This window comes from Delphinus delphis, chromosome 2 (assembly GCF_949987515.2).
Source record: "Delphinus delphis chromosome 2, mDelDel1.2, whole genome shotgun sequence".
Classification (NCBI taxonomy): domain Eukaryota; kingdom Metazoa; phylum Chordata; class Mammalia; order Artiodactyla; family Delphinidae; genus Delphinus; species Delphinus delphis.
In genome coordinates this window covers 33,945,692-33,972,551 of record NC_082684.1, presented here as the reverse complement: position 1 = coordinate 33,972,551, position 26,860 = coordinate 33,945,692, and the positions used below count along the sequence as shown (strand labels likewise).

The 26,860-nt window shown below is 42.4% G+C and overlaps 1 protein-coding gene across 1 annotated transcript in view; it reads left to right on the top strand.

Moving 5' to 3' along the window:
• RAD51B (RAD51 paralog B) overlaps positions 1 to 26,860 on the top strand; it is a 609,003-nt gene that overhangs the window by 573,227 nt on the left and 8,916 nt on the right. Inside the window, exon 10 of the mRNA XM_060004352.1 lies at positions 25,182 to 25,260. Within this exon, the coding sequence (XP_059860335.1) occupies positions 25,182 to 25,260 (79 nt within the window). The remainder of the gene's footprint in view (positions 1 to 25,181; positions 25,261 to 26,860) is intronic.

Genomic DNA, 26,860 nt, shown 5'->3' with positions numbered 1-26,860 from the left:
CACGTGAATAATTGCCGGGGTTGCTGTGCCCCCATGGCTTCGAAAGGCCTGGGGCTTGTCCAGTGTGCTGCTCATTCACCCTGTGTTCCACTCTCCCAGCAAAGGAGCCTGGTTTTGGTTTCCTTAGATGTTTACTTGGCCTCTTGCTTAAGCATTCGCCTCTCCTACTCAGTAACAGTGAAAGGACCTAAAAAAAAAAAAAATCCCAGGGCTGGAAACATTTTGTTTCCTACAAAAAGAATATTTTGCAGCCAGCTCTGTGGTTGAAAGTATTTTTCCTGTGGTCTAGGGATGGGTTGGATCCCATCTCTTTTTGGCCAGTGTCTGAGAACTTAGCCTGTGGCTTCCCATCAAGTCAGCACACAGTACACTGTGTTATTTAAATGAGTGTCTAGTGATGTTGAGTGTGTGCACAAGTGGATGGATTGGTCTGCCTGGGTGTATAAGAATGTGTCCATGTACCTCTAGCCTTTCCAGTGCAGAGAGAACCTAGGAGTGGTTTTCCACATGCTGCACACATCAACATAGCTTTTAAGGTTTCATCACTCACACGACAACCAAACAAATTCAGATGCTGACAAAATGAGAAGAGAGTGATATGTGAGCCTTATGTGGATTTGCAAGTAATCAGAAAGCCAAGGGAATCTGAGATTTTGACCTGTCACATTTCTTACCATTTTCAAATGTTCAAAACCAAGACATGGGGTTGGTTTTATTAGGTGGCAGTGTGGTCTGATGGTGATGGCAGAAAATGGGAATTCTGAGATCCGCCTGCAGCCTGGCCACTTGCAGAGTTCAAGACACTGACCTTTGCCCAGCCTTGCGTAAGTCACTTCTTCTCAAGGACTGCATTTTTCTGTCTGAAAACATAAATTAAAAAAACACACAATAAAACAGCTGTATGCTTCAAATAATCAAAGCTCTTCTATGGGAGATGAATTTTGAGCATTCCAACAGAGTTTGAAGATAAGAAGTATTACTAGTGCCAGGTACATTTTCTTTCCTCATAATTTAGATGCTTTCAGTGAGGCTTTTCAGTGTGTGGTACTGCCTAGAACTTTCTAGCCTTACTTCCTTTGTTCATGCTGGAAAGCCTTTCACTTAAAGAAATCCTACTTGTCCTTTATGGCATGGCCTGGATGATGCCATTTCTTTACATTCTTCTCACCCACCATGAAAAAGTGGCTCTTTGGGTTCCCACCGCACGTGGGTTTTAGGTAGCACTCCCCTGCCACGTTAGGTGTTCAGCTAAATTAGAAGGCAGGGCTGGCTCACTCCTAAAGGTCCCAGCACAGTGCAGAGAAGATGCCCAACGTGTATTTGTTGACTTAAATGAAATAGGCTTCTCCAAGGATGACAAGCTACTATTCATAACTTCAGCATTCTCTTGTGTAGCTTTCCACTTGGGGACTTTTTAAGTTTAATTTTCTTGGCCGTGCCACGCAGCATGTGGGATCCTAGTTCCCCGATCAGGGATTGAACCCGCGCCCCTTGCACTGGAAGCGTGGAGTCTTAACCACTGGACCACCAGGGAAGTCCCTGGGGCCATTTCTAGAACTCACCACATCATGGCGTCCAGGGAGAAAAGTCGTAGCCACTGGATATGGGGGCATCACTCGAGGAAATGAGCAAATCCCAGTGATGGAGGGAGTTGTGAATCCTTTTGTTTTTACATTTTAGGGGGGAAAGATGTTAGGGAAGATTTGAAGGGCTATTGGAATAGAAACTAAGCCATCATGAGTGCTTCATTTTAGAGGGGCAGGGATTGAGACAGAAGTAGACCCCATGCCAAGATTCAAAATTGGTGGCATTGGCTTCAGGGCTGCCACTACCCTGGGATGCAGAAACTGGCCCATCCAAGTCAGCCCGTGGGAAAGGATGGCCACAAAGAGATCAGGGTTCACCCGTGGGGAAAAGCTGGCGTTTGCTCCATTTCCTCATACAGGGCAGTGGAGCTATTCTCACGGTAGGGTTTGGGGTGGGGTTGGGGTATTGGTAGTGATTTTAGTAAACCAGTTTTCCGATGACAAGGATGTTTCTGTTTTTACCCCTTAACAATGAGACAACAACCCAAATAACAGATCCCTCAGCATGTTGAAATGCCAAGGCTAAATGAACTGGTGGAACTTTGTGGCTTTGGCTGTTGGCTTACAGGCGTATCCGTGCATTAGGGCCATGGCTTGGCAGTAGACAAAGCGGCTGTGTGGGTCCGTAGCAAGCTCTCCGGCTCTGTGGCTTTCTTTGATATGCAACTGAACTTTGGCAAATTTTTCCCCTCAAGTCTCTGTTTATGAAGTTCGGGGGTAGACAGATACCCTCATTACGGAGCCCAAAGCCAACAGCAAACTAGAACTACAGGATGTCTTCCCACATTCACACTCTGCTTTCAAGGCTAAAGAGCTGGCCCACAAGGCTTACAACCAAGGGACGAATTAGGGGAAGAGACCACTGAATTCTCTTCCCAGCTTCACACAGCTCTAAACCTGTAAGCTTGGCCACAGCTCTTAAACTTTCTTTCTTCCAAAATGAGATCTCTTAGTTGTCAAAGGACCAGTAAGATCACCAATTTATTGGTTTCCAGTGTAGTTGTGCTTAACAACAACAGCTAACATTTATTAAGTGCTTAACCGCTTACCATGGTACATGTAATTATCCATTCAGTCATCACATCTTTGTAAGGTATGTGCTATTATCCCCATCCTACAGATGAAGGAATTAAGGCACAAAGAGGGTAAGTCATTGCTGGTTGTTGCTGTTCTTAATCATTATTCACTAAGTTAAGGTACAACTCTGCAGCTATATCTTAAAATTGAACAGCTTTCCTGAATCCCTATCTGCTCAGTTTTTATCACTGGGCCAGAGATAATAAAATTATTGGAATTAGTATAGTTAGCATTCTTCATTGCTGACTCACCTTAAATTGCAAGTAGGCATTGGCCATTCTCAAGTTATATCATTCTTATATTGAGAAACTTAGAATTAGGACGTTTCCAAAGTCCTGAGCAGGTATATAGAAAGTGGTTAATTTGGTGAACAGGTGGGATTACCCATTCTACTGAACTTGAACAGTAAAGGGAAAACAAGTGTGGTGTTGGGCTGAGAAGAGTTTAAAAAATTGGAGGTGGGGTTTCTGTTCAAGTGCCAAGATCAAGCCGAGGGACTCCAGAGGGGCTGAAAAGTGAGGCTCTATGCCACGGTGTGCATCTAGTTATTGCTGTGCACCTTTCCTACTCATTTCTATAGGAAAGAGCCTTTGTGGGGTAGCCTTTATGCTTTCTTAAGCTACCCCAGGGAATGCCGAGGATAACATTAACAGCTGCCATTCTTGTAATAGGCACATGATAAGAGCTATACAAACAGTATCTTTATAATATACTGTGAGGTGGGTTTTTACAGTAACACTATGAAATGGGCATTATTACCCTGATTTTACAGTTGGAGAAATAGGCTCAGAGAGGTTTAAAAACCTCTCTGAAGTGAAAACAACTAGTAAACGGTAGAAAAGGGAGTCCAACTGAGATCTAACTCTAAAGGGACTGAGACTTGATTTTCTTATAAGGAACCACCTCTCTTCAATTTTCAGCCTGTGTTGTACCTACTGGCTAGAGGTCTGACCAATGGAGGGATCATGTATCCTTTCTGTAGAGATGGTTTGCAGCAGTCAGCTTAGAGTCAACCCAGGACTTTGCTGGAACAATCAGAGTTGCTAAATTGGTAGAATGTAAGCCTGGCCCTCTTGGTGGCCATCTTTGCCACTGTCCAGAGGGAACCCACTTGAGAATGACAATGAAGTCAACCCAGAGGGGAAAGAAAACCAAGAGATTTCATGGGGGGAGAAGGGGAAGTTCTGAGGTCATCGTCTGAGGCCCTGGATCCAACTGTGCCTGAGGTCACTTACCCTGAACATTCCAGTTATGTGAGCCAATAGGTTTCCTTTTCTGTTTAGTCTCAGTTGCATTTGTGTGACTTGCAACAGAAAGGGTACTGAATATTACATGCATTAGATGCTCATAGTTAGGTACCAAGGTGAGGCCAGAAAACTCTAATAATGAGAATCATTATTATTAAATTGGTGTTTATATCCTCCCATAGGTAGAGAGGAGTTCTGATTAATCAGGCCCCCCTTCCTCATTTCCTGATGATTCCATTCCTGTGTGTCTCCTCTTCCTTTTACATTTGCTCTTCCTCTCTTTGGTTTCCTTTTGGCCTTTTCCTTATTCACATCCACTACTGTAGAGAGAATAAAAAGCACGAAACGTACATTCAGCTTTGCTGATTGATAAGGCTCTTTGAAATAGTTCAGATAAAGAGTGAGAAATAAAATAATGACTTAAAAGCAATTAAAAAATCATCTGGAGGTTTTAGTCAGCCATGGCCTCATTGTCACGTATTAAGCTTTATGGAAGTACTTGATGTCATTTCTTCCACGACAAAAATACAGCATTTTCTGGTTTAGTCCCACTTAATCATTAATGATGGGCTGTAAAATATTCTTTCTAGTTCAAAAGTGGCATCAAATAAGTAACTGAGATGAAATTAGAAATAATCTTGGAAATGTGGTCATTTAGCAAGCTGGCCTTTACTGAACACAACTACTGTGTATTGTACTAGGCTCTGGAAAAAGCAAGGACGAATAAAACATAATGTTCAAAATCTAGCTCGATCGGCAAGCCTAGGAACCACTGGCCATAATGTAGTGTGATAGGTGGGAGGATAGTGAAAACATTGTACGACTGGTCCTGAATAGGAAGGGACCAGGCAGGATGGATGCCAGACCATGGGGGAAGGGGCTTCTGGAACACCCCCTCTGCTGTGTCAGGCAGTAACTCCTTAGTACTGGATCATGCAGGTGGGTCCCAGGGCTGGTGAAATCCTGGAGCCCTGGGGGCCTTAGGAACAGCAGCTATTTGCCCCATGGCATGGCAGTATTTCAGTATCTTAACAACTGGATCGGCCTGAATAAAAGCCTGGGAGTCATTCTGTAATCAAGGCCTCTTAAAGTAGAGGGGAGGGAGGAACAACAATCCTCCTGAGGCGGAGAGAGGGGCTGAGGGTAGCGTGATGGAGGACTTTTGAGCTGGGCTCTAATGAAATTCATTCTAATTTCATTCTAATGAAATTCATTCAGGGAGAGAGAACAGCCCAAGGTAAGGCATGCCTGACATCTTTAATCAGCAGAGCCAAATTTGGGAGTGATCAGATGGAGAGGAGGTAAGAGGTGAGACTGGGGCACTGAGTTGGCCCAGGTTGAGAAGGACCTGCCAAAGAGTTTGAAAAGTAGATACTAGAGAGCCAAGAATGGTTTTTAAGAAATTAAAAACATGATAGTTCAATTGTGAGGACTTTCGGTTTCTGTGCAAGGGGTCTTGCTTTTCTGATGGAAAGAGAAAACTCACTTTAAAATCAAATAGATATACGATCCGTATGCTCTACAAGGACCCCTCTTTTATAGATTGATCTGATTAATCTGGGAAAGCTAGAGGTACAGGGATTTATGCCACAAAAGCCTTGGACCGATGTTCACCCTGAGACAAGGAGCTAGGAAGTGAGTGTTTTTCTGCATGTGTCATCTTCTGGATTCCCGAGGCTTTCTGGGTTACTTCAAAGCTGCCCATTTAGCTTCTTACGGGCAGGGACCTCATCGTATTCATCTTTGTTTTCCCTAATGTCTAGCTCAGTACCTAGGACATAGGAGGTACTCAGTAAATATTTGTTGAATTAGTGTAACATTAAATAAGTCATTCGGATCTAAGCAACCATTGCTTACACTTATTTTAAATATGGTTTTATATAATTGCAAAGTGTCTTCCCTTTTTAGGTCCTGTATTTTCATTCTGGCATGATCTACTTGCAGTGGCATTCAGCTGGAGTCTATGCCCACTCGACAGGAAATTTCTGGCAATAACAAATTGTATATCCTGGCTAGATCGCTGACTAAGTATGGCAGAATGCTCCCTCTCTCTTTAACTTGACTTTCCCTACCTGTATGAGGAAGAGTATGTTTTTGCTTATTTATTCTGAAAGGGAAAACATAAAAGTAATGCGTGCTTGTTGTGAAAAAAAAAAAAAGCAAGAAATATAGAATAATACAGAGTAGGAGGGAAAATCTTTCAGAGGTATATAATCTTCTAGGCTTTTTCTATTATATATTGAAATATGTTGTGCTCACAGTGTCATTCATACGTCATGGATAATTTTCCATGTAAATATAGGTACTAATCTTTTTTCATAGCAGCATAGTGTTCCATGATAGGGATATACAGAAATGTAGGCAAGAGGATGATGACATTAACATGAATGAAATGTTGCATTCCTTAAACTCAAAACAAATTTAAGCATTTTTGGTTTCAGTTATTTAAAACAAACAACTTTGATCTAAGCTAGAGAAGTAGCAATCAATAATTTCATTTCAGAAACAGCTGGCAGCCTGTTAGTATCTGTAGCCCTGCTCTGCTTCATCGTTAACCTTGTCTAACCCCTTCTATCTAGAAACCCCAAAGAGCATAGTAAACGTTACACAAATACTCCGTAAAAGTTGTTCTTTACTGATCTGGACCTTTAAATATAGTTGTTGTTTTTTAACGTCTTTTAATAGGGCTCGCCTTAATTGGTCCTGTCTCTTGATCCTGATTTTTAAAGGGGAAGATGGCTCAGAGAACTGCTCCAGGTCACTGAATAAATCCAAGCTCAGAACAATAGGATTCCTTTGGACCCATCCCCCATGCTGTCCCCCAATTCACACTCCCCCGTCACGTGACTTCTGCGAGATGGAGATTCTGCAGCTGTGCGGAAGAGGACTGAGGTCTCTCTGCTCTTGTGTTTCTGGACCTGGCTTTTGTTTTTGTGTTTTGTTTGCATTCTCTTTTTTCTTGCCTTTCTTCTTCTTTGGTGTCTCAGTTTTTATAGAGTCCTGGCTGGCTCCCTTAGGGATGAATCTGCCTGCCTGTTTATACATGAATCCGCAGTGTCATTAGGATGGTTACCTCTAATCATTCTTCCTCGTTGCTATTAGAAGAACTCTGTCTGAGCACTAAGAAAACTTCAATACGTGGGCTCTTGTCTTTCCCATAAAAGCTTTTGTCCCATAGTAATGAGGCAGAGCTCTCATTTACTTCTAAAACATGATTAACTCCTTGGGAAGGAGATGAAAAAAATAGAGTTGTTATTTAAGATGGGTACCCTGGGGGAACAAAGGAGAGGCTTTTCACATTGTTGTACCTCCTAATTGGGCCAAGCCAAGGTTGCTGGGTGCCATTCCAGAAGGCAGCTCCCCGCCTGGTGGGGCACAGGAGCAGCGGGGTGACAGATTGAAGCTGACATTGGAAAGGCGTGGGACCACAAAGAGCTTAGGACTTTTTAAGGCCAGATCTTCTGGACTTGCCTCCTATACCACCTTCCAAAGGGCCCCGGGCGAGAGAAGGGAGCTTAGACCCCACGCTCTGCTCTGTAGTCCCTGACATCAAGAGTTCCCTCACTCAGAATCTCTGGGAAGGGGCTGGTTTGCTTTATTCCTCGCAACTCTATATTGCTTGAACTGTTTATAGTGAACATGTGTTATTTATATAATCAGAGAGACATAAAGCTATATTCAGAGTGTGGGCAGGGGAAAAGAGAGTTGTTTGGTGGAACTCACAAATAATTCCATAGTGCAGTCAACACTAAAGATAAAAAGTGTTTGTGGGATTAGGATACTTTAAAAGGCACCTAAAAATTCTGAGCAGAGCTGATCCTTAGCATGATGACAAACGGCGAAGACTAACGCCCACACCTCCTTCCTTTAGAGGCTCAGTGCCAGGCCTTGCTGGATCCTACAAAGGGCCCTGTCCACATTTCCCAGCCCAGAGAACATCTGTATTGGACAGTTTTCTACCCCTTTGATGGTCAATATTCATCTATATTCTCAGCTTCAGTGTCTTGCATTTTAGGCAAGATTATCTACTGACTTATTCTGGAGAAGTTTCTCTGCCTGATGGAACATGTATGTGTTAAACAGGGAGACCACATGAAGACACAGATTTTGTCCGAATATATGATTCTAATGAGAATTTCAGACTAAACTGACAGCTCCCGGTGATGCCCTAACAACACCAGAGAGAGTTACTATATGAAGTTCCAGCTTCCTTCCATCTTAATGAGCTTGTTGCAAAGACTAGTTCAAACTAGATTGAGTTGAAGCCCTAAGGGCAAGGATAGGGAAGGTACTCTGTTGTCTCTCTGTTACACCCTTAAAGTCATCTGAATTCCTGTCTTGTGTTTCCTTCTTGTCCTTTGCCCTTTTTTTCACCAGAGGAAGGCTTTAGGGAAATAGTAAGAATGCTGTGGTAACAGAGGGAATTAATTTGACCATGCTCTGAAGAAAGAGTGTGTTGATTCCCACTAGCAATAGTTTCTCCACCCATCAGAGCAGGGCCAGGGATGTGGACCATTACACAAACCAGTCCCACTTGACCAGCTGTTTTTGGAGATGTCAAGCCCAGAGTTCAGGCTCTTTACATAGAAACATGTTGCCTTCTTCGAATCAATTCCTGTGAGACTAAAGAAAATCCCGTGTGGCCCAAGCATGATGTAACAGGGATGTGCTTCAGAATTCAAGACACACCCTCTGAGTTCCTGGCATCTTTTTTACCATAACAATCGCACAGCCGCAGCCTTCCTTCTGTGACCCTTGCGAGCCAGGGTTGCCTTGGCTGTATTTCCTAGCGGTCCCGGACAAGAAGGTCCAGCTCTGCCTCCTATGGGTCTGTGGACAGTGCTGGGAAGTCAGGCCTCTCTCACTGGATGCTCAGAGAACTTAGTTTTTACATCTGGACAGAGTTCCTGTGCATCATGCTTTTGTGGTCTACCTGATTTATGGTAGAGAAAGGGAATAGGTTTTTGTCAGTTGAAATTGCCTGTAACAGTATTTAGTTGCTTTAGTTGGAGCCAAATTGAAATTTCCAAATTTCTAAATTCAGACAATGCAACCAGCCCATACTTGTTCAAAGTTACCTAAAAGTTAAAATCAATAATACTTACACTAACTTTTGATTTTTAAAAAAACATGAAAAATAAATGTGGTATTTAATGGCCATGAACTTACTAGTAATTCAACCATTTCTTCTTTCTTTAGCAGCACCCCATGGTAATACTAACAAATGTAACACTAACAATTTCAGTAACGGTTAGAAATCTCATTTTAAACCTAACTTTACAGTGCTGTGGACTGTGTATAAAACTATACATTAGCCTTACACACACAGACACTCTCACATGGGCAGCAATCAAAAGCAAATAGATCATGGGACTAACTCTCTAGCCTTCAAGACAGAGAACATCACTAACTTGCCTGTATTTTTTGCTTGCTCCCTTACCACAGTGGAAAGAAATGTACGTTTCTTAGGTTCTTATGATGTGCCATTTTTTCATCAATTTCGTTCATCTCATTAATTTTCACAATAAGCCTATGAAGCTGGTATTATCATGCTCATTTTAGAGATGAGGAAAGTGAGGCGTAGAGAGGTTAGAGTGCCCAAAATCATACAGCCAAGATTTGAAGCCACGTCTGACTAAATTCAAAGCATCTTACATTTTGTAATAATGATGATCATACTTGGCTCCAAGCTACCTTTTTTCAGTCCGCCGGAAGAATGATTTGAGGTTAGTTAAAAATTATATTGAGCACCATCGAGAGGAGCTTTTTGGTGTCTAGTACTTTTATGTATGGGATGTGCGTGTGTGTGTGTGTGTGTGTGTGTGTGTGTGTAACTGACCCTCAAAGCTGGTATTATGATAATACCACCAAATCACTACCTGATTGGAGATAGAAGAACTAAAGCTCACAAAGAGAGCCTCCTCTTTAATGTGGAGGTTTGACCACTCATATTTATCTCCACCCTTTCTCATGATCTATCTGAAATTATTTCAGTTTACTAATAATAAAAAATGGTAACCCAAAAGGACAAAGAGATTAGATCCCTTTGAGACATGAACAGGTTTCAACAAGATATTGGAAGACGGGAAGAGATAGAAGATTGACAAGATATAACAGAAGAAACTGCAAACCAAGGCATTTTCAGTGTAGCATAACAGTAGAACACTTACAAGATTTCCTGAGACTTGGAAGCACCAGATAGCAGAGAAGGCAGAGAAGATGAAAACAGGAGATTGGCTGAAAATTTTACATGAAATATAGGAAATAGTTGGACCACCTTTCTCACCCTAGACAGCCAGGAGACCAATCTCCAACCCAGGTTGAAGGCCAAAATTTATCTTTGGAGAAAATAAATTAGAGAAGTTTCAGACTTGAGACTTCAAACAAAGCAGAGGACAAGGGGAGGCACTGGCTAAAACAAGGGATTACACCTGCCAAATGGTGAATCTGAAGCCCCTTTCCCTGCCCTGCTTCTAGAGTGTAGGAATTGGACAAGAGATTGAACAACTCTTTTCTGTAAATAGCAGTCCACCTCTGAGAAGGTATCTCCATGTATTGAAATTCATCAGTGTCCAGTGAATCCCACCAATTTACAAATGTTGTCCATGTACACAGTCTTTCTAATTATATTTTTAGAATAAATTATATTTTCTATTATATAATTTAAACATGACTGAACAACCAAGGATCACCTGACTTTAGAACGTGCCTCCCACATCAAAGAGAAAACAAAACAAACAAGAACCACGAGAAGTTAGAGATAATGCAAGATTTAGGGGGAAAAGACCCTTAAACTATAATTAATATCCTCAGAGAGTTAAAGATGATATGAAAACAAGAATAGGTTGTGTTGAATTAGAAATAGTCATAGGACAAGAAAGAGCTCCTGAAAATCAAAAATATGGTAGCTGACATAAGTTCAGTTAAAGGGGTGGATGATAATACCAGGTGATATTATTTGAATTATGTGTAAGTGTTAAGTTGATTAAAAACAAAACAAAATAATCAATTTTCTAGAACTGTGAAAATATTTAAAACAGAAAAAGAATTGCAGGGTTGAATAGGGGGAGGTAATGAAGATGGGTATTGAATCAGAATGTTTAAAAATTTGTCTTGGGAGACTGAACATATAGAATGGCAGAGTAAGACACTCAGACAACCTGCAGCTCCTCAAAATCAACAAGAACATTGACTAAAACTGTCAAAATCAACTTTTTCAGAACTCTGGAAATTAATTAAAGGCTTGGAAAGTCTGGCGAATTTTCATTCAAGAAAACCGGGTGAATCTCAGTAAGAACAGCAAGATTTGTGGCATTAAACTTTCACTAATTCCATCGTCCTTTCCCCAGATCTGCAGTAAGCTTGAAAGCCAACCATCTCGCAACTACATTAGCTTTGTACTGTAACTTGGAAAGGTTTGGAGCTCCCCAAAAGCCCTGTCCAAGAGAACTGTCACTATTTGACCTGACTCAGAACTTGGTTTGTGTGAATATTCCTACCTACAGGGTGTTCATTGAAAATAATCAGTAGCAATTGTTTACCTTCATGGCTGCCTAAGGTTCTGTTACCAGGTAGAGCTAACAAGAGGCTGACCAAAAAAATTTTAAAGGAAAAATTGGGGGATAAGATGTCCACAAGGAGCTTTGTAAAGGTCCTACATATACCAGGGACTCTAGAAGGCTACACACATGCCCAGAGCTTTGCTCATGCCCAAGAAAGACCTGAGAAGACCTTAAGCTGTCACTTCTGGCTGACCTTGAGGCTCTGTAAACAGGAAGTGAACGTTAAGACAAAGTTTTAAATTGCCTGAATGCATGCCCCAACACACACACACAGACCATTGGCAAAAGCTGGGAGACTTACCGATTCAAGGCATTTAGGGAAATCTGTTTATTCAAATAGAGTTCAATCATTAATCACTAAGTGACTTCATGTGTAAGGCATCTTCAATAAAATTATAGGCTGACTCCTGATCAGAAACTGTGGAGGCCAGAAGGCAATGGAAAGATGTAATCAAATTGCTGAAAGGAAGACTGTCAACCAAGAATTGTATATCCAGCAAAACTATCCTTCAAAAATGAAGAAGAAATTAAGACACTCACAGAAATACAAAATCTGAGACTTTGTCACTAGTACACCTACCCTACAAGAAATACTAAAAGGAGTCCTTCAAGCTGAAATGAAAAGACTCTGAGGGTAACTTGAATCCACCTGAAAAAGTAAAGAGCACTGGTAAAGGTAAATATATAGGTAAATATAGAAGCATGAATGTGGGATTTTTTTTGTAATTATTTTTTTCTCTAATATGATTTGAAAGACAACTGCATAAAGCAATAAATATAAAACTATGTTGGTGGACTTCTAATGTATAAAGATGTAATTTGCATAAAAATGGTAGTACAAAGGAGGAGAAGAAAATGGACCTACATTGGAGCAAAGTGTTTTTTTTGTAAACGGTTTAAATTAAAGTAGTATCAGACTGAACTAGATTATTTTAAGTTAAAATGTTAATAGCAATCCCCAGGGCAACCTATAAGAAAATGGATAGTAAAAGAAGCAAAAGAATTAAAATGGTAAACTAGAAAAATATCTAGCACAGAGAAATCAGTAATAGAAAAATAGAGGAACATAAACCACAAGATAACACAGAAAAACACATAGCAAAATGGCAGACATATGTCCTAACTTATCAATAATCACATTAAAAGTAAATGGACTCAGGACTTCCCTGGTGGTACAGTGGTTAAGAATCCACCTGCCAATGTAGGGGACGCAGGTTTGATCCCTGGTCTGGGAAGATCCCACATGCCACAGAGCAGCTAAGCCCGCGCGCCACAACTACTGAAGCCTGCGAGCCTTAGGGCCCACGTGCCACAACCACTGATCCCGCGTGCTGCAAATACAGAAGCCTGGGTGCCTAGAGCCTGTGCTCTGCAACAAGAGAAGCCACCATGATGAGAAGCCCACACACCATAACAAAGAGTAGCCCCTGCTCGCCGCAACTAGAGAAAGCCCACGTGCAGCAATGAAGGCCCAATACAGCCAAAAAATTGAAAAAAAAAAAAAAGTAAATGGACTCAACACTTCAATCAACCCCACCCCCATGATCCAACTGTATAACGACAAAGACATAAATCAATGGAAATTATATACCATGCAAACTGTGATATTGTGATTTATAAGAAGTATATATATTTGGTTATTCAGATGACCAAAATATATTTCTCATATATATTTAGTCTTTATCCATAGTTCCTGACCCACATGTTCCAAAACCCTTGGAATTTTCTGAGCAATAAGAGCAACAGGAGCATCTTTTGTTACAATATTTAGTCTCTTGTCCTTAGTTTCTGAAAATGCTTCAGAGCCATAATAGTGAAATGGTTGTTTTGTTATTTCTAATAAGCCCTTTCCACCACAACTGGATTTATGTTAATGAAGATGACTTTTGTGAAGCACCTAAGGATAGGAGCTGGTTTCCAGGAGAACCAACCACGAAAAGAGGGTCAGAATTTTCAGTCCCACCCTCTGACTTCTGGGGAGGGCAGAGGGGCTAGAAGTTGAATCAATCAGCAATGGACAATGACGTAATCAATTATGCCTATGTAATTAAGCCTTCATAAAAACCCAAAAAGAGAGGGGTTCAGAGAGCTTCCACGTTGGGGAACAAGAACACTTCCACATGCCGCCATGCTGGACCCCAAGCTCCACTAGGACAGAAGCTATTTTGTTTGGGACCTCACCCTATATGTCTCTTCATCTGGTTGTTGATTTGTATCCTCTAATATCCTTTATAATAAATTGGTAGTCTAGTGAGTAAGTGGACTTTCCTGACTTTTGTGAGCCATTCTAGAAAATTAATTGAACACAAGGAGAGGGTCATGGGAACCTCCAGTTAGTATGCAGTCAGTCAGAAGCACAGGTATAAACCTGGGCTTGCAACTGGCATCTGAAGTGGAGGGCTATCTGAAGTCTTGTGGGACTGAGCCCTTTACCTGTGAAATATGATTCTATCTCTGGGTAGATAATGTCAGAAGCAGGGTTCAATTCTCAGACACCCTGCTGGTGTCTAAGAATTGCTTGTTGGTGTGGGAAGGTCTCCACAAACATACACCTTGGAATTGGGTCTAGGAACCAATTACAAATAGTAACCAAAAAAGGGCTGGAGTGGCTATACTAATATCAGACAAAATAGACTTTAAGACAAAAATTATTATTGGAAACAAAAAAGGACATTTTATAATGATAAAAGGGCGAATCCATTGGGAAGACATAACAATGTTAACCATATATGCACCTAACTGAGCCCCAGAATATATGAAGCAAAAACTGACAGAATTGAAGGGAGAAATCGACAATTCAACAACAATAGTTGGAGACTTCAATATCCACTTTCAATAATGGATAGAAGGACTATGCAGAAGATCAACAAGGAAATAGAAGACCTGACCAATACCATAAACCAACTAGACCTAATAGGCATCTACAGAACACTTTACCAAGCAATAGCAGATATACATTCTTCTCAAGTGTTTGTGGAACATTCTCATGGATAAACCGTATATTAGGCCACCAGACAAGCCTCAGTTAATTGAAAAGGACAAAACCATGCACACTAATCACACTGAAATAGAATTAATAGTCAATAACAAAGGGAAATTTGGGGGATTCTCAAATGTGTACAAATTAAACATACACAAGTCACTCCCAAATAAGCAACAAGTCAAAGAATAAATAACAAGGGAAATTAGAAAATACTTTGAGAAAATGAAAACAAAAATACAACATACCAAAACGTATTAGATGCAACTAAAGTGCTGCTTGGAGGGAAATATATAACTTAAATACCTATCTTAAGAATTTTATTGTATGTAAATTCACCTCAGTAAAGCTGATATTTAATATAGAAAGAACTAATGAGCCATATTTTTTGACTGTATAAATTTGCATACTACCATATAGGTGTAGTCGCTAAATTCTCTCTGATTTTAGTATAATTGGGGAAAAATCACTAACTCTTTCAAACTACATATAAAGTTCACTGGAGGGGCTTCCCTGGTGGCGCAGTGGTTGGGGGTCCGCCTGCCGATTCGGGGGACACGGGTTCGTGCCCCTGTCTGGGAGGATCCCGCGAGCCGCGGAGCGGCTGGGCCCGTGGGCCGTGGCCGCTGGGCCTGCGCATCCGGAGCCTGTGCTCCGCGACAGGAGGGGCCCCAGCAGTCAGAGGCCCGCGTACCGCAAAAAAAAAAAAAAAGTAAAGTTCACTGGAAAAAAAAAAAACCTAACGTGGTTTTTAAGATATATGAACAAATATTAAGCTTCTAGTTAATCATATGAATGCTAAAGTATCTAGGGGAAAGTGTACTGATGTTTGCAATTTACTTTAAAATGCAACAACAACAAACAAATAAGATGGGTTGGTGGATGAATAGATAAGTGATAGAAACAAGTATAATAAAATGTTAGTGGTAGAATCTACTTGATAGGTTTATGGCTATTCACTATAAAATTCTTTTAATTTTGCTGCATGTTTGAAATTTTTCATAATAAATGATGGGAAAATTATAAACTCAAAATACCACTCTGACCCTGAACTATTGCCATCCCATAATTTATAAGTGAATAGCCTATTGATCTGAAGAAATTACTGTTTTCTTTAAGGAACAAGCTCTTTTCGTTTATAAACTTTGGGAACCTAATGTATTATATAAACATTTTTAAACAATCACTTCACCCCGAGAGATGTTATGAAAGAGCATAATGATACTCTGGGGGGGGATAAGATCTTGTAGCCTCAGGGCCAAACTTTCTAGGAGAATCTTCCCAGGGTCTAGAATTATATTTCGTAAGGGATTCAAATCAACTTCAGATTTCTGCCCCCAGTTTCTGTAGGAAAAGTTATGAAATAGGCCACATGTAGGTAAATTAATAAGTTCATGCCTGCTCAAACACAGTTCATTTTTCCACCCTGTCATTTTCCAGCACTGTATTACTTCTACAGATCTTGCTCCCCTATTTTGAGAAAGCAGTCTAGACACCGTTAAACTCATTCTCTACTCTCCCCTCATAATCTTGCAAAGCTGTTGGTACTGAGGCTTCAGTGTTCCGTGGAGAGTGATCTTCCAAGTGATGGAGCCGATTCTAATCAGTATACAGTCCAGATATGGACTGAGACCTGGACCTCTGCCACCTTTCCCTACAGCTTTCTTAACACAATGACTAGGGAATTCCTTTGAGGATCACTGAGTACACTTCAAGCCCCCCTGATCCTGTGGCCTCCTTCCAACCACAGAGATCTTCCTGTCTGGAGCATTTCCGGCCTTTCTGTCCCTTGGCTTGGAGAGTTCAGCTCAACCTGGAGAAGGGACAGAAGACTTGAGGTTATCAAAAGCCTGTTGAATTATCTGATGCAAGACTGGCTGGCTTGTTTGCCTCCCTGGCTCTCTTCCTGGGCTTCAAAGCAGCTGAGAAAACAACCTTTTTCTAAGTCTTGGACAAGGAGGAAAATCCCTGGCATGAAGGATTTGTGTCGCAGACATTTGGCACAGCTAGAGGAAAGGTTTGGTTAGCTTAGCAATGGGTTTTATTAGCCCAGGCATCCAGTTGAAATGAGATAATGGGATCCCTGTTGAAGGACATTTTAGAGTCAGTGGGTTTGCTCCCTTTGCTTCTCAGCAGGACCCTTGCATACGGATGAAAGTATTAGACATGTTCAACAAGAGCGTCACTGGTGAGTCCATCCACTGCCACATAATCTTGCTGATCATGGGGGAGACTGAGATAGGGTTAAAAAATTAGCAAGCTAGGAAACTGTGGATGGATGCAAAGTCCTATTTCTGAGCTAGCCAACTCAACTGCTTCTCACTCCAGTTTTCTTGGCTAAACACATTACATTGTCTTTAGGCCCTGCGTTTTGTAAATAGAAAGAAAGGGACAGAAAGAACACCAGGCCTACCACCTGCCCCTACAGGAAGAAACTCTGCTTACACTTTCCTTCTGCCAGCTCATTTTACTCTGCCCTTTGCCCCCAACCAATATGAGATTTGGGGTAATGGGTGGGAAGGGGAAGGAAATAAAAGAGAGGAAGGATTCATTAGCAGTGTTAAAGGAAGCCTGCCTGGCACAGGATATGGAGAAGAGAAAGTGGAAGAACCAGTGCCAGCTTACCCTCAGCGCACGGCTGCCTATTCATGTCTGCTTCCCTGGGCCACAAAGGCAAAATTCACTTTTTCCTCAAGTCAGGACTCTTTTGCAGAAACTCATATACCCTGCCAGGACCAGAACTCTATAAAAACAGCCTCCAGGATAGCCTGTAGCCAAGGTTCCTGACATCTTTGTGCTGTCTTCTCCACACTGGCCTTCCTGGCCACCCGTGGAGGTGACGGACTAGGCTGGGTTGCTCCAGAGGAGGGTCGCACCTATACTTTAAAAAGGCACAGGCACTATCCCTAGAAGGTGTCGCCATCCTGGAGGAGGCCTGAGGTTCCTAAGCCCAGCACTTTCTGTTCTGTGGCTCCCTTTCCACTTTCTGAGCCTCTTGGAAGTGGGATCACGCCAGGAAAAACATGTGATGCTATAGCAAGCTGAAACCAAAGACTTGACTTTGGTCCTGCCCAAGCTGAGAATCTTGGCAGTGATTGACTGGGCAGCCTGCTCTTTTCTATGGCATCGTCTAAGTCCCCCAACTTTGGGAATGGGGTGCCAGTTAAGTCCTCAAAATGGGTATGAGTCAGAGCTTCTGAGGGTCACCATTATTTTTTTTTGTATTTCATAACTGAACTTCTGTTATGCATACAGCCCCACACTGGAGGCTGGTAGCACCAGGAGGAGCAGCAATGATGATGATGGTCTCTGCCTTCAAAAACATGGTAGTAAGTTCAAGTAACATTAACTATAAAATGGTGGAGAGGGCTTCCCTGGTGGCGCAGTGGTGGAGAGTCCGCCTGCCGATGCAGGGGACACGGGTTCGTGCCCCGGTCCGGGAAGATCCCACATGCCGCAGAGCGGCTGGGCCCGTGAGCCATGGCCGCTGGGCCTGCGCATCCGGAGCCTGTGCTCCGCAACGGAAGAGGCCACAGCAGTGAGAGGCCCATGTACCGCAAAAAAAAAAAAAAAAAAAAAAAAATGGTGGAGAGAACAGTAAGTGCTATTAGGGAGGTACAGATAGTGTGGTGGGTTCAAGAGCCATTACCCCAGGCTGGAGAAATTGGCAAACGCTTTCTGGAAGAGGTAGCATTTTTATGGGGTTCAAAGAGTAGGTAGGATTTGGACATTCAGACATGAAGGGCAGAGGAAGCTTGTGAACAGCTGAATCAACCTGCATGGATGCCCTGTCCGGTTCCCTTCTTTGGCTTGAATCGTGCCATATCCACGCTGCAGAAGGAATGCCCTTATTTGGTGTTATGTATTCCGCCTCTTTGATGTCTTATCCCATGGAAGTGGATTGATCTGTGCTTGACAAATCGGGGGCTACCATCGTGCTGGTTAAAAGTACAGACTATAGAACTAGTGGCTTGGGCTAGAATCCTGTCTTCGGCACTTATGAGCTGCCTACCTCAAAGGGTTGTTCTGAGGAATAACGTCTGTTGGTTGTCATTTCCATCATCATCATTACTGTGGGAACCTTGGAAGGCCCCCCCCACCCCAATCCTGTAGGACTTTCCACCATTTTAGATCAATTCCTCTTTTCTGAGAGTCTCATATTAAAATGCAAACACCAGAAAGGGGAACACTGGAAGGTTTAAACCAGCTATGCTTTAGAGCTGAAGAGAATCAGCTGACAACTTATTTGCTCAGAGCAAAATAGGTACCTGAGTGGAGGGATGTAAAGAAGGGGAAGAGGGTCTGTAAGGGGAGGCCAGTGAGCTTCAAGAGCCATCTTCTCCCCCCTTGTTTTTTTTTTTTTTTTTTTTTTTTGCGATATGCGGGCCTCTCACTGTTGTGGCCTCTCCCATTGCGGAGCACAGGCTCGGGACGCGCAGGCTCAGCGGCCATGGCTCACGGGCCCAGCCGCTCCACGGTATGTGGGATCTTCCCGGACGGGGACACGAACCCGTGTTCCCTGCATCGGCAGGCGGACTCTCAACCACTGCGCCACCAGGGAAGCCCCTCCTCCCTTGTTTTATTTAGAGTACCTAGGCCTCTGGATTTTCACTTGTACACTGGGAGAAACCTTCACACATACAGCATGGGGATAAAGTGAGGAACAGTGAACAAAATGCCCATCAGTCATTTTAGGAGCCCACACATGCAAAAAAGCACTGCACTGGGCCCTATGGGATGGAAGGGTATGGAATCAGAGGAAATGCCCCTGATCTGTGCAATCCCATCAAGAATTCAGAACATACATCTAGGAAATAAATTGAGGTAGAAACAGATGACAGTCTTTTTTGTTGTTGTTGTTCGTCTTAATGGTGGAAGTTTAATTAATGGTCTACGCTATGATTGTGTGTGTGTTTTCTTTTTCTTTTTTTAAATTTTTGTGTATTTTTTGTACAACTTTTAAAGATTACTATCCATTTACAGTTATTATAAAATATTGGCTCTATTTCCCACCACATATTGGCTATATTTTCCTATTGTACAGTACATCCTTGAGCCTATCTTACACCCAGTAGTTTATACCTCCCCTCCCCCCACCCCTCTGAGCCCCCCGCCCCGTGGTAACCACTAGTTTGTTCTCTATATCTGCGTGTCTCAGATGGCAGTCTTTTAAAAAGTGCAAATTCACACAGTGCAAATTGAATCCTCTTGACCCATAGTAGGTACTCAGTAAATGTTTGCTGATGGATGGATGGACTGAATGAGTGCCCAAGAATGAAGGGCTCACAGTCGAAGGTCAAAGTGAAGAAAAGCCCAAAGGCCTAAAGGCTTCCTTGTATTATCTTCTGCCACCAGAACGTCAGCTCCATGAGAGCAAGGACCGCATCTGTCTTGCCCCCTGCTATGTCCCCTGCACCTAGAACAGTGCCTAGCACAAGGGAGATTGCCCAGTAAATGTTTATGGGTTGAACAGGTACATGCGTAGATGGGTGGATGGTACAAATAATGGAAATTACTTGCAGACAGTAGTGGGATTTGGGGCCCAACACTTAGTACCTATTAGGTATACCTTAAATGTTCCTCGAATAATTTAAAAATATTGATGAACACGTTCCTTGCAAGGATAGGTGAAGAGAGGAGAAAGTGTATCCAATAGGATGTAGCTACAGTCGAGCTTGTCTGATATGAAGGAAACATTCAAGAAAAAACAGTCTGGCTATTTGCAGGAAGTGCGATTATGGCTCACAATACCACACGCCTGCCTTGTGGAGTGCCAGGGTTTTCGGAGCCGCATGGGTCTGTACTCATTCTTACCCAACTACATATTTCCGTGAACCCTCAGGGGGTTCCAAAGCTAGCTACACACACTGCACACATGGCTGAGTATGATAAAAAATTTTTCACTAAGGCTCCGGGATTTTATTAAGCAGCCAGGCCCTCCCTGCAGGGCTTATGTATTGAAGAAGACAGAAGGACATCTGACAGCAGCACAAGTCAGGCAGTGATTAGAACACCCCAGCTTTATAGGTTGACAGCATCTAAAACAGAATAGCCTAAGGTATCTGCTAAGGAGGGTTGTTTGCTTCATAAGAGGGTAATTTACTGTTTGAAAGGCACAAGGGCATGGGGTACTCATTCAAGTCTAAAAAAGGGAAGGGTCAATATGTATTCCCAAAGATAGGTGGCAAGCATCACTTTTTTTTTCTGAAATCTCTTGGGCTAAAAAGCTAATTTACACTTCCCCTCTATACTATGTTACACTATAGAATCTCCAGGTCAGAAAACTCATATTAAAAGCAATATGCGGGGCTTCCCTGGTGGCACAGTGGTTGAGAGTCCGCCTGCCGATGCAGGGGACACGGGTTCGTGCCCCGGTCCGGGAAGATCCCACATGCCGCGGAGCGGCTGGGCCCGTGAGCCATGGCCGCTGAGCCTGCGCGTCTGGAGCCTGTGCTCTGCAACGGGAGAGGCCACAACGGTGAGAGGCCTGCGTACCGCCAAAAAAAAAAAAGCAATATGCATCTTCACCCCAGGCCTCTTACCAGCATGTTTGCATTGAAGTGTTTGTGGTCATGGGTTGCTCTGGGAGTCTAACCACCTTGATGGTTCTCCCCTAGTTGTCCTCTTGTTTGTCACTTCCCTGTGGGAATTTGGGCTCCAATCCAAACACATTGCACCCAGCATGGTTTGCTGAATGAGAAGAGCAGAACCTTGTTCTAGATACTATGTCTCCATTGATATAACCTGGGATCACACTAGATTTTTTCAAACCACATCTCACAGCCAACTGGTATTGAACTGTAGTAAACCAACACCTAATTCATTTTCTGAATGTTAAATCTCATCTTCCCCATTCTGTAACCAATAGTTGGTCCTCTATTCTTAAGGCCAAGGCCTTACATGTATTTCAATAAAATTGTGTCCTAAAAGATTTGTAGGATTTGTCCCAACACTGTAACCAAATTCAGATTTGTTTTCATATAATGATTGTCTAATCTAATATAGTAACTCTTCTCCTAAAGTTTTTTGTCTTCTGTTACCATATTCAGCATCCCATCAATTGGTTTAGTCACAAGTCCAAATGTCACGTTTTCAATGAGGTCTTCTCTTACTACCCTATTTTAAATTGACCCCTCTTTTGATCCAGTACACTTCCTATACTCTTTCTCTGTTATTTTTCCTCCATAGCACATATAATCATCTAATATGCCATATATTTCACTACTTATTCATTTCGTATATTATCTTTTGCCTCCTTTAGAATGTAAGCTCTATTAAGGTAGCAATTTTTGCCAGTTCTCTTCCCTGCTGGATCCCAGATGTGTTGTATAGATTGAATATAACAGTTGAATACATCAGTGTCCTGATTCAGGTCAGTAAAAATGTTTAATATGATAGGACTAAGGATAGGATCAAGTACATCCTACTAGAGGTTGTTACCCCTCACCAGATTGCTATTGATCTTTTGGTCGCTTTCAAATCCACTTAATGGTGTTAGCATCCAGCCCAACTTGTTTTTACTTTATCTAGGAGGCTACTGAGAATTTGTTACATTTTTTGCTGAAAATCAAGTAGTTCATGCCGGTGGTAGCCCTCTGATCTATCAATCTGGAAGTTCTTTGCCAAAAAAGGAAGTGGGATTCATCTGACGTAACTGATCACTTCCTCTTTCTAACTGCATGCAATCATCCTTTGGATAACCCATTTTAAACCCTGCTTGGGAGGGACAGGGCATTAATCAATGACCTGTCCAAACCCCTTGACTTCCTGGAAGGGAGGTACTTCCAGGTGTGAGGTCCCTTCGTGTGAGGTCCTCCTGGCTGGGGCTCTGGGCATGTTCACAGAGTGGGCATGAGCTCCCTGGGGGAGGAAGCTGTCAGATGATGGAGGTAGCACCACTGAGCTGAAAGGCTTAGGCCCAGATGTCATTTAGTGGTTGCATTGGAATATCACATGCTTTTGTCTGAGTCTCAGATTCTGTGGTCTATAAAATAAATTTTCAAAACTATAGTATGATGCTTTATTGAATACTATTTATTTATACCCTTTTGGTTTCATGTCCAATTTTTTCATGCAGGCAGTAAAGATCTGAGGCTTGGGATATGTTTATTTCTATTGCTCTTTGAGCGAAAGGATTTATATTTCTATTCTCCATTTCCTTTTTTCCCATTCTTCCTGACACACCTGTGGTTTAGGTTCTTGTCATCTCGTGCCTGAATTATTACAGTAGCTTCCTAACTAACTCCAGGATTCCTGTCTCTTTCTTCTCCATCTTTGACTCTAGAGTCAGGCTAATTTCCTGAACCTGGCTATTCAAAATGTGGTCTATGGACCACAGCATCAGCATCTCCTAGGATCTTGCTAGAAAGACAGACTCTCAAGCCACGCTCAAAACCTACTGAATCAGAATCTGCATGTCAACAGGACCTGCAGGTGATTCAAACCAACATTAAAGCTTGAGAAACACTGTCCTCTCTTCCACCATGCCATTCCCCTACCAAGGGGCGTCCATAAACTCACATTGAACCATCCCTAAACTATCTCTGAGAAAAGTTTCACCTTAATTTTCAGGTGAGATGTTTTTGATGTGAAGATGTAAATGCCCACCTATACCATCTACTCATTGGTTCTGAGAATGATGAGCAAGTTTACTTAGGTAACTTTAGAGCAGTTATAAAAGTTGAGATTCACCTTGAGTTGAATTCTTCTAGTAAAAGCAAAGTATATTGGTTTTTGGTGAGTAAAAGTTAAGTGGTACTTGGGAAACATGTGGTGAGTTGGTTGGAAACGTTCAAACTAAGTTTCTTAGTTTGACACAAGCATTTTATATACTTAATTTAATCCTCAAAATAATCTCATTTAGGTGAGATTGTTATCCCCATTTTACCTATAAGGAAACTGAGACTCAAAAAGGTGAGGTTGTCCAGAGCCTCAGTACTGGGTAGAATTCAGGCTACACCATAGTAACAGACATCCGAAATACGGTGGTTCAGACAAGTGGCTCTGTACTGAGCTGGACAGGTGACCCCAGGTGGTATGCTTTGCTGATTCATCAGGTCACCCAGCTTCCTTCTCCCATATTGCTTCATCATCCCCCAGGATGTGGCTGAAGCTGGTTCCTACCCTTGGGAAGAGGGAAAGGGAAAGTGAAGAGCCCATAATTTTCTTATAATCCAGAAGTTCTAACTGTCACTGTACTCACATTCTGTTAGTCAAAACTTAGCCACATAGCCACATCTAGTTGCAAAAGAGGCAGAAAAATGTTGAAACCTGGCGAGTGGTTAACTAACCAGAAAAGGGTGGCGACTGGGGGAGATCACAAGCGCTGCCACGGGCACTGAGTTGATTAGTGGGAGAACATAGATTCAAACTCCATGACTTCAACGTGTGGTCTTTCTACCATTCTTTTCAACCATTTCTCATAGTTGACAGTCAGTAAATGTTTGTTGAATTGAGATAGATTGAGATAGTACATGTGAGCCTTTTGGTTATTTGAAATTATTTCTTCCTTCTCCCTTGCCTCCCTGATTACCTAAGTGGCTCTGTGCCCACCTATCACTATTTTTTTATGATGTTAATTTGTAAAACGGAAAGTGGATATTCATCTTCCTTCAGGAGAAATGTTATAATACAGTAATCTGCCAGTTCTTAGAGGTTCTGTGGAATCATATGAAGTGTGATAATGGGTGTTAATGATAGTAATTTTTTTAACAACCAAATGACCATCCCCTTTAAAGTGGGTGTTCGTAGGAGAATGCCATTGCTCAAAATATTTTTGATATTTTATGTTGGCTGATATAGTGGGTGTTCTTTAGGTGGGTGTTCTTAGGAGAATGCCATTGCTCAAAATATTTTTGATATTTTATGTTGGCTGATATAGCAGTAAACTCTCACCACAATAATACTTTGTGACAACATCATCAAAATCACAGAGTCATGCATACAGTCATAAGCATTTAACCAATGTGTATGTGGGTCTCCTGGGGGTTGGCTGTTTAGACTGGGCCTGGCGGGCCAGCTCTGGGTCAGGTGTCTCTCATTCTCCTTATGAGATAACAGATTATCTTGAACATATTTCTCTCTGGCAGTAGCAGAAGCATAAAAGAACAAGTGGAGTTATGTGAGGCTTCTTGAGGCCTAGGCTAAGAATTGGCACAATCTGTTATTCAAAGCAAGTCCTGTGGCCAAACCCACAGTGCAGGGCCATGGGAAATACTCTACGCCTCATGTAAAAGGGAATGTAGTCACATGGCTAAGGGTGTGAATACAGACTTGGTGAAGATTTGGGGCCAACAAAGCAACCTGTCATGGCTCTGCCTTTACCAAGTTATTTTGAATATTTGCAGTGATGTTAAATCTTTATCTTTTATTTTATTCTTTTAGTAAAATAGCTAAAGTTATGAATGAAATTAGACAGTCAGGCTAAATTTATCTTTGGGCAGAAAGGTGGCTATTTAGGCATGCGATATCATAATGAAACTTATGTCTAGAACTGGTTCAAGAATATGGCATTCAGTGGTAGAATAGTTAGAATTGATGTACAGCCTTCCAAGGTGATCAGTTGACTGAAGGAATAATACCCATTTGTTTCTGAAATCATTTCACAATAAACAAACCTCACAGTTTATAGTCACATGTTCCCACTTTGTTTCTAAGTGGGAATGGGAATGAATAGAGGCTCATCTCTATTTCCTTTGACTAATCCTGAGCAAATATGCTTTCTGTGCAGATTCTCATTGCCAAGTCCCCTCTGGCGACCTTCACCACATTCGTCTACACCATCGAGAAGGAAGGCCTGGTTCTTCAAGGTGAGATTCTCGGATTAAGCCATTTCTTTAGGCTGATTACGCTCAGTGCTGCCCATTGCAGGTGATAATTACTGCTGTGCTCCTGATAGAAGCTCCTTCGGGACGGAATCAAAGGCCAAGATGAATTGACCAGTGATGTTTATCCTGATAAGATAAGAGAGACTGGCCATTGTGGCAAGAATTTGACAGAGGTTACGGAGAACTATAGAGTCTCCTAACAGACAACCCAAGAATGAGGGACAAATCGAGTAGGCTAGGAGCTGCCACCACCCCAGTCCTCTTCACAGATTCCATGGGTTGAGGGACCAGGAGGTAGGTCTCTGACACCAGCGTGGAGGGCCCAGCCCTGCCTCAGAGCCTTCTCACTTAGCGGGTGGAAGAACGTCATGGCTTCATGAGCGCTACTTCCTTGGCCCCCTTCTGGTTACTCCATTTCCTCCCACTGTGCTCAAGTCCCGACTGGGGACCAGGCCTTGCAGACCTGCACTTTGTGACACGGGCCTGAGTTCCGGTTCGTGGTAGAGGCCCCCAAGGCCACAACCTAGAACTAATTCAACAAACAGGGGGAAAAGTGGATTGAGGGGCATCATTCTCAGATGCTGGGTCCTCGGGTGGTTAGGAAAGGCATCCAATGGCAGGTCTGCAGAAAACAGTGAACAGGAGGGGGTAAATTCAAACCCCATTGAACTTAGTGCACAGGGTCAGATGTCCCAGACAGCTTTGTAGATTAAGAAGGGTCCCCACAGAAGCGCTCAGGATACACGTCTGTCCCCCGCTGTCAGGCAGGAGGCCCTACCCTAGGAGATGCGTAGGTGCCCATCTAGCCGGAACCACAGAGGAGCGTATTGTCATTTTTGTCCATGGGAGGAATATCTGCCCTTTAGGATTTTGTAAGCTGAGTATTTTTCCCAAGTCTGTGAAACAGGGTAAGTCCTTACAATATCCCCATGGAGACACATTGCATTGTAAAGATCTAGCAGGGCTTTTGTGGGGCAGGCTAGACGGTTCATGCTTCTGACTGAGGAACAGGCTGCAGCCTTCCTTTTCCTCTCCTTCTAAAACATCCACTTCTTAATGGACCCAGAAAGCAGCGTGTTTGTTTGGTGCAGCTGAGCTCCACAGCAGGGACTCGGGTCCAGGGAAATTTGGAGTAAGAACTACTGACCTTTGACTCTTAGCCTTTGACTTATGCTATCTAAGTTCCTTGGTAAATATTTTTTTTACAATTGCAAATATTGTTTTCTGACAAAGAAGCAGAGATTTTAAGACCAGATTAAGCAAAGCAAACAGCAGGCCCCTTTGTTACAGACTCTCTAAGGGTGTATAAGTAATAAGCAATCAGAAAGCTGGACTGGTGTTTACCCAGTGCACAGTGTGCCCTTTGGCTCTCCATTTTTAGAGCGTTCCTTAAAAGATTAGAAGTCTAGTAAATAGCAATTTTAGATGAAGATTTCAAGAAGTTCTATGGAAGATTACAAGATAATTTCACAAGGAAAAGGGCCAGTTCTGCCCAGATGGCTTGTAGGAGGGCCTTGATATGGTGCCTGTATCTTGATCACTCGGCATTTTGGTAGATAACATTTGAAAGCATGGTCTTATT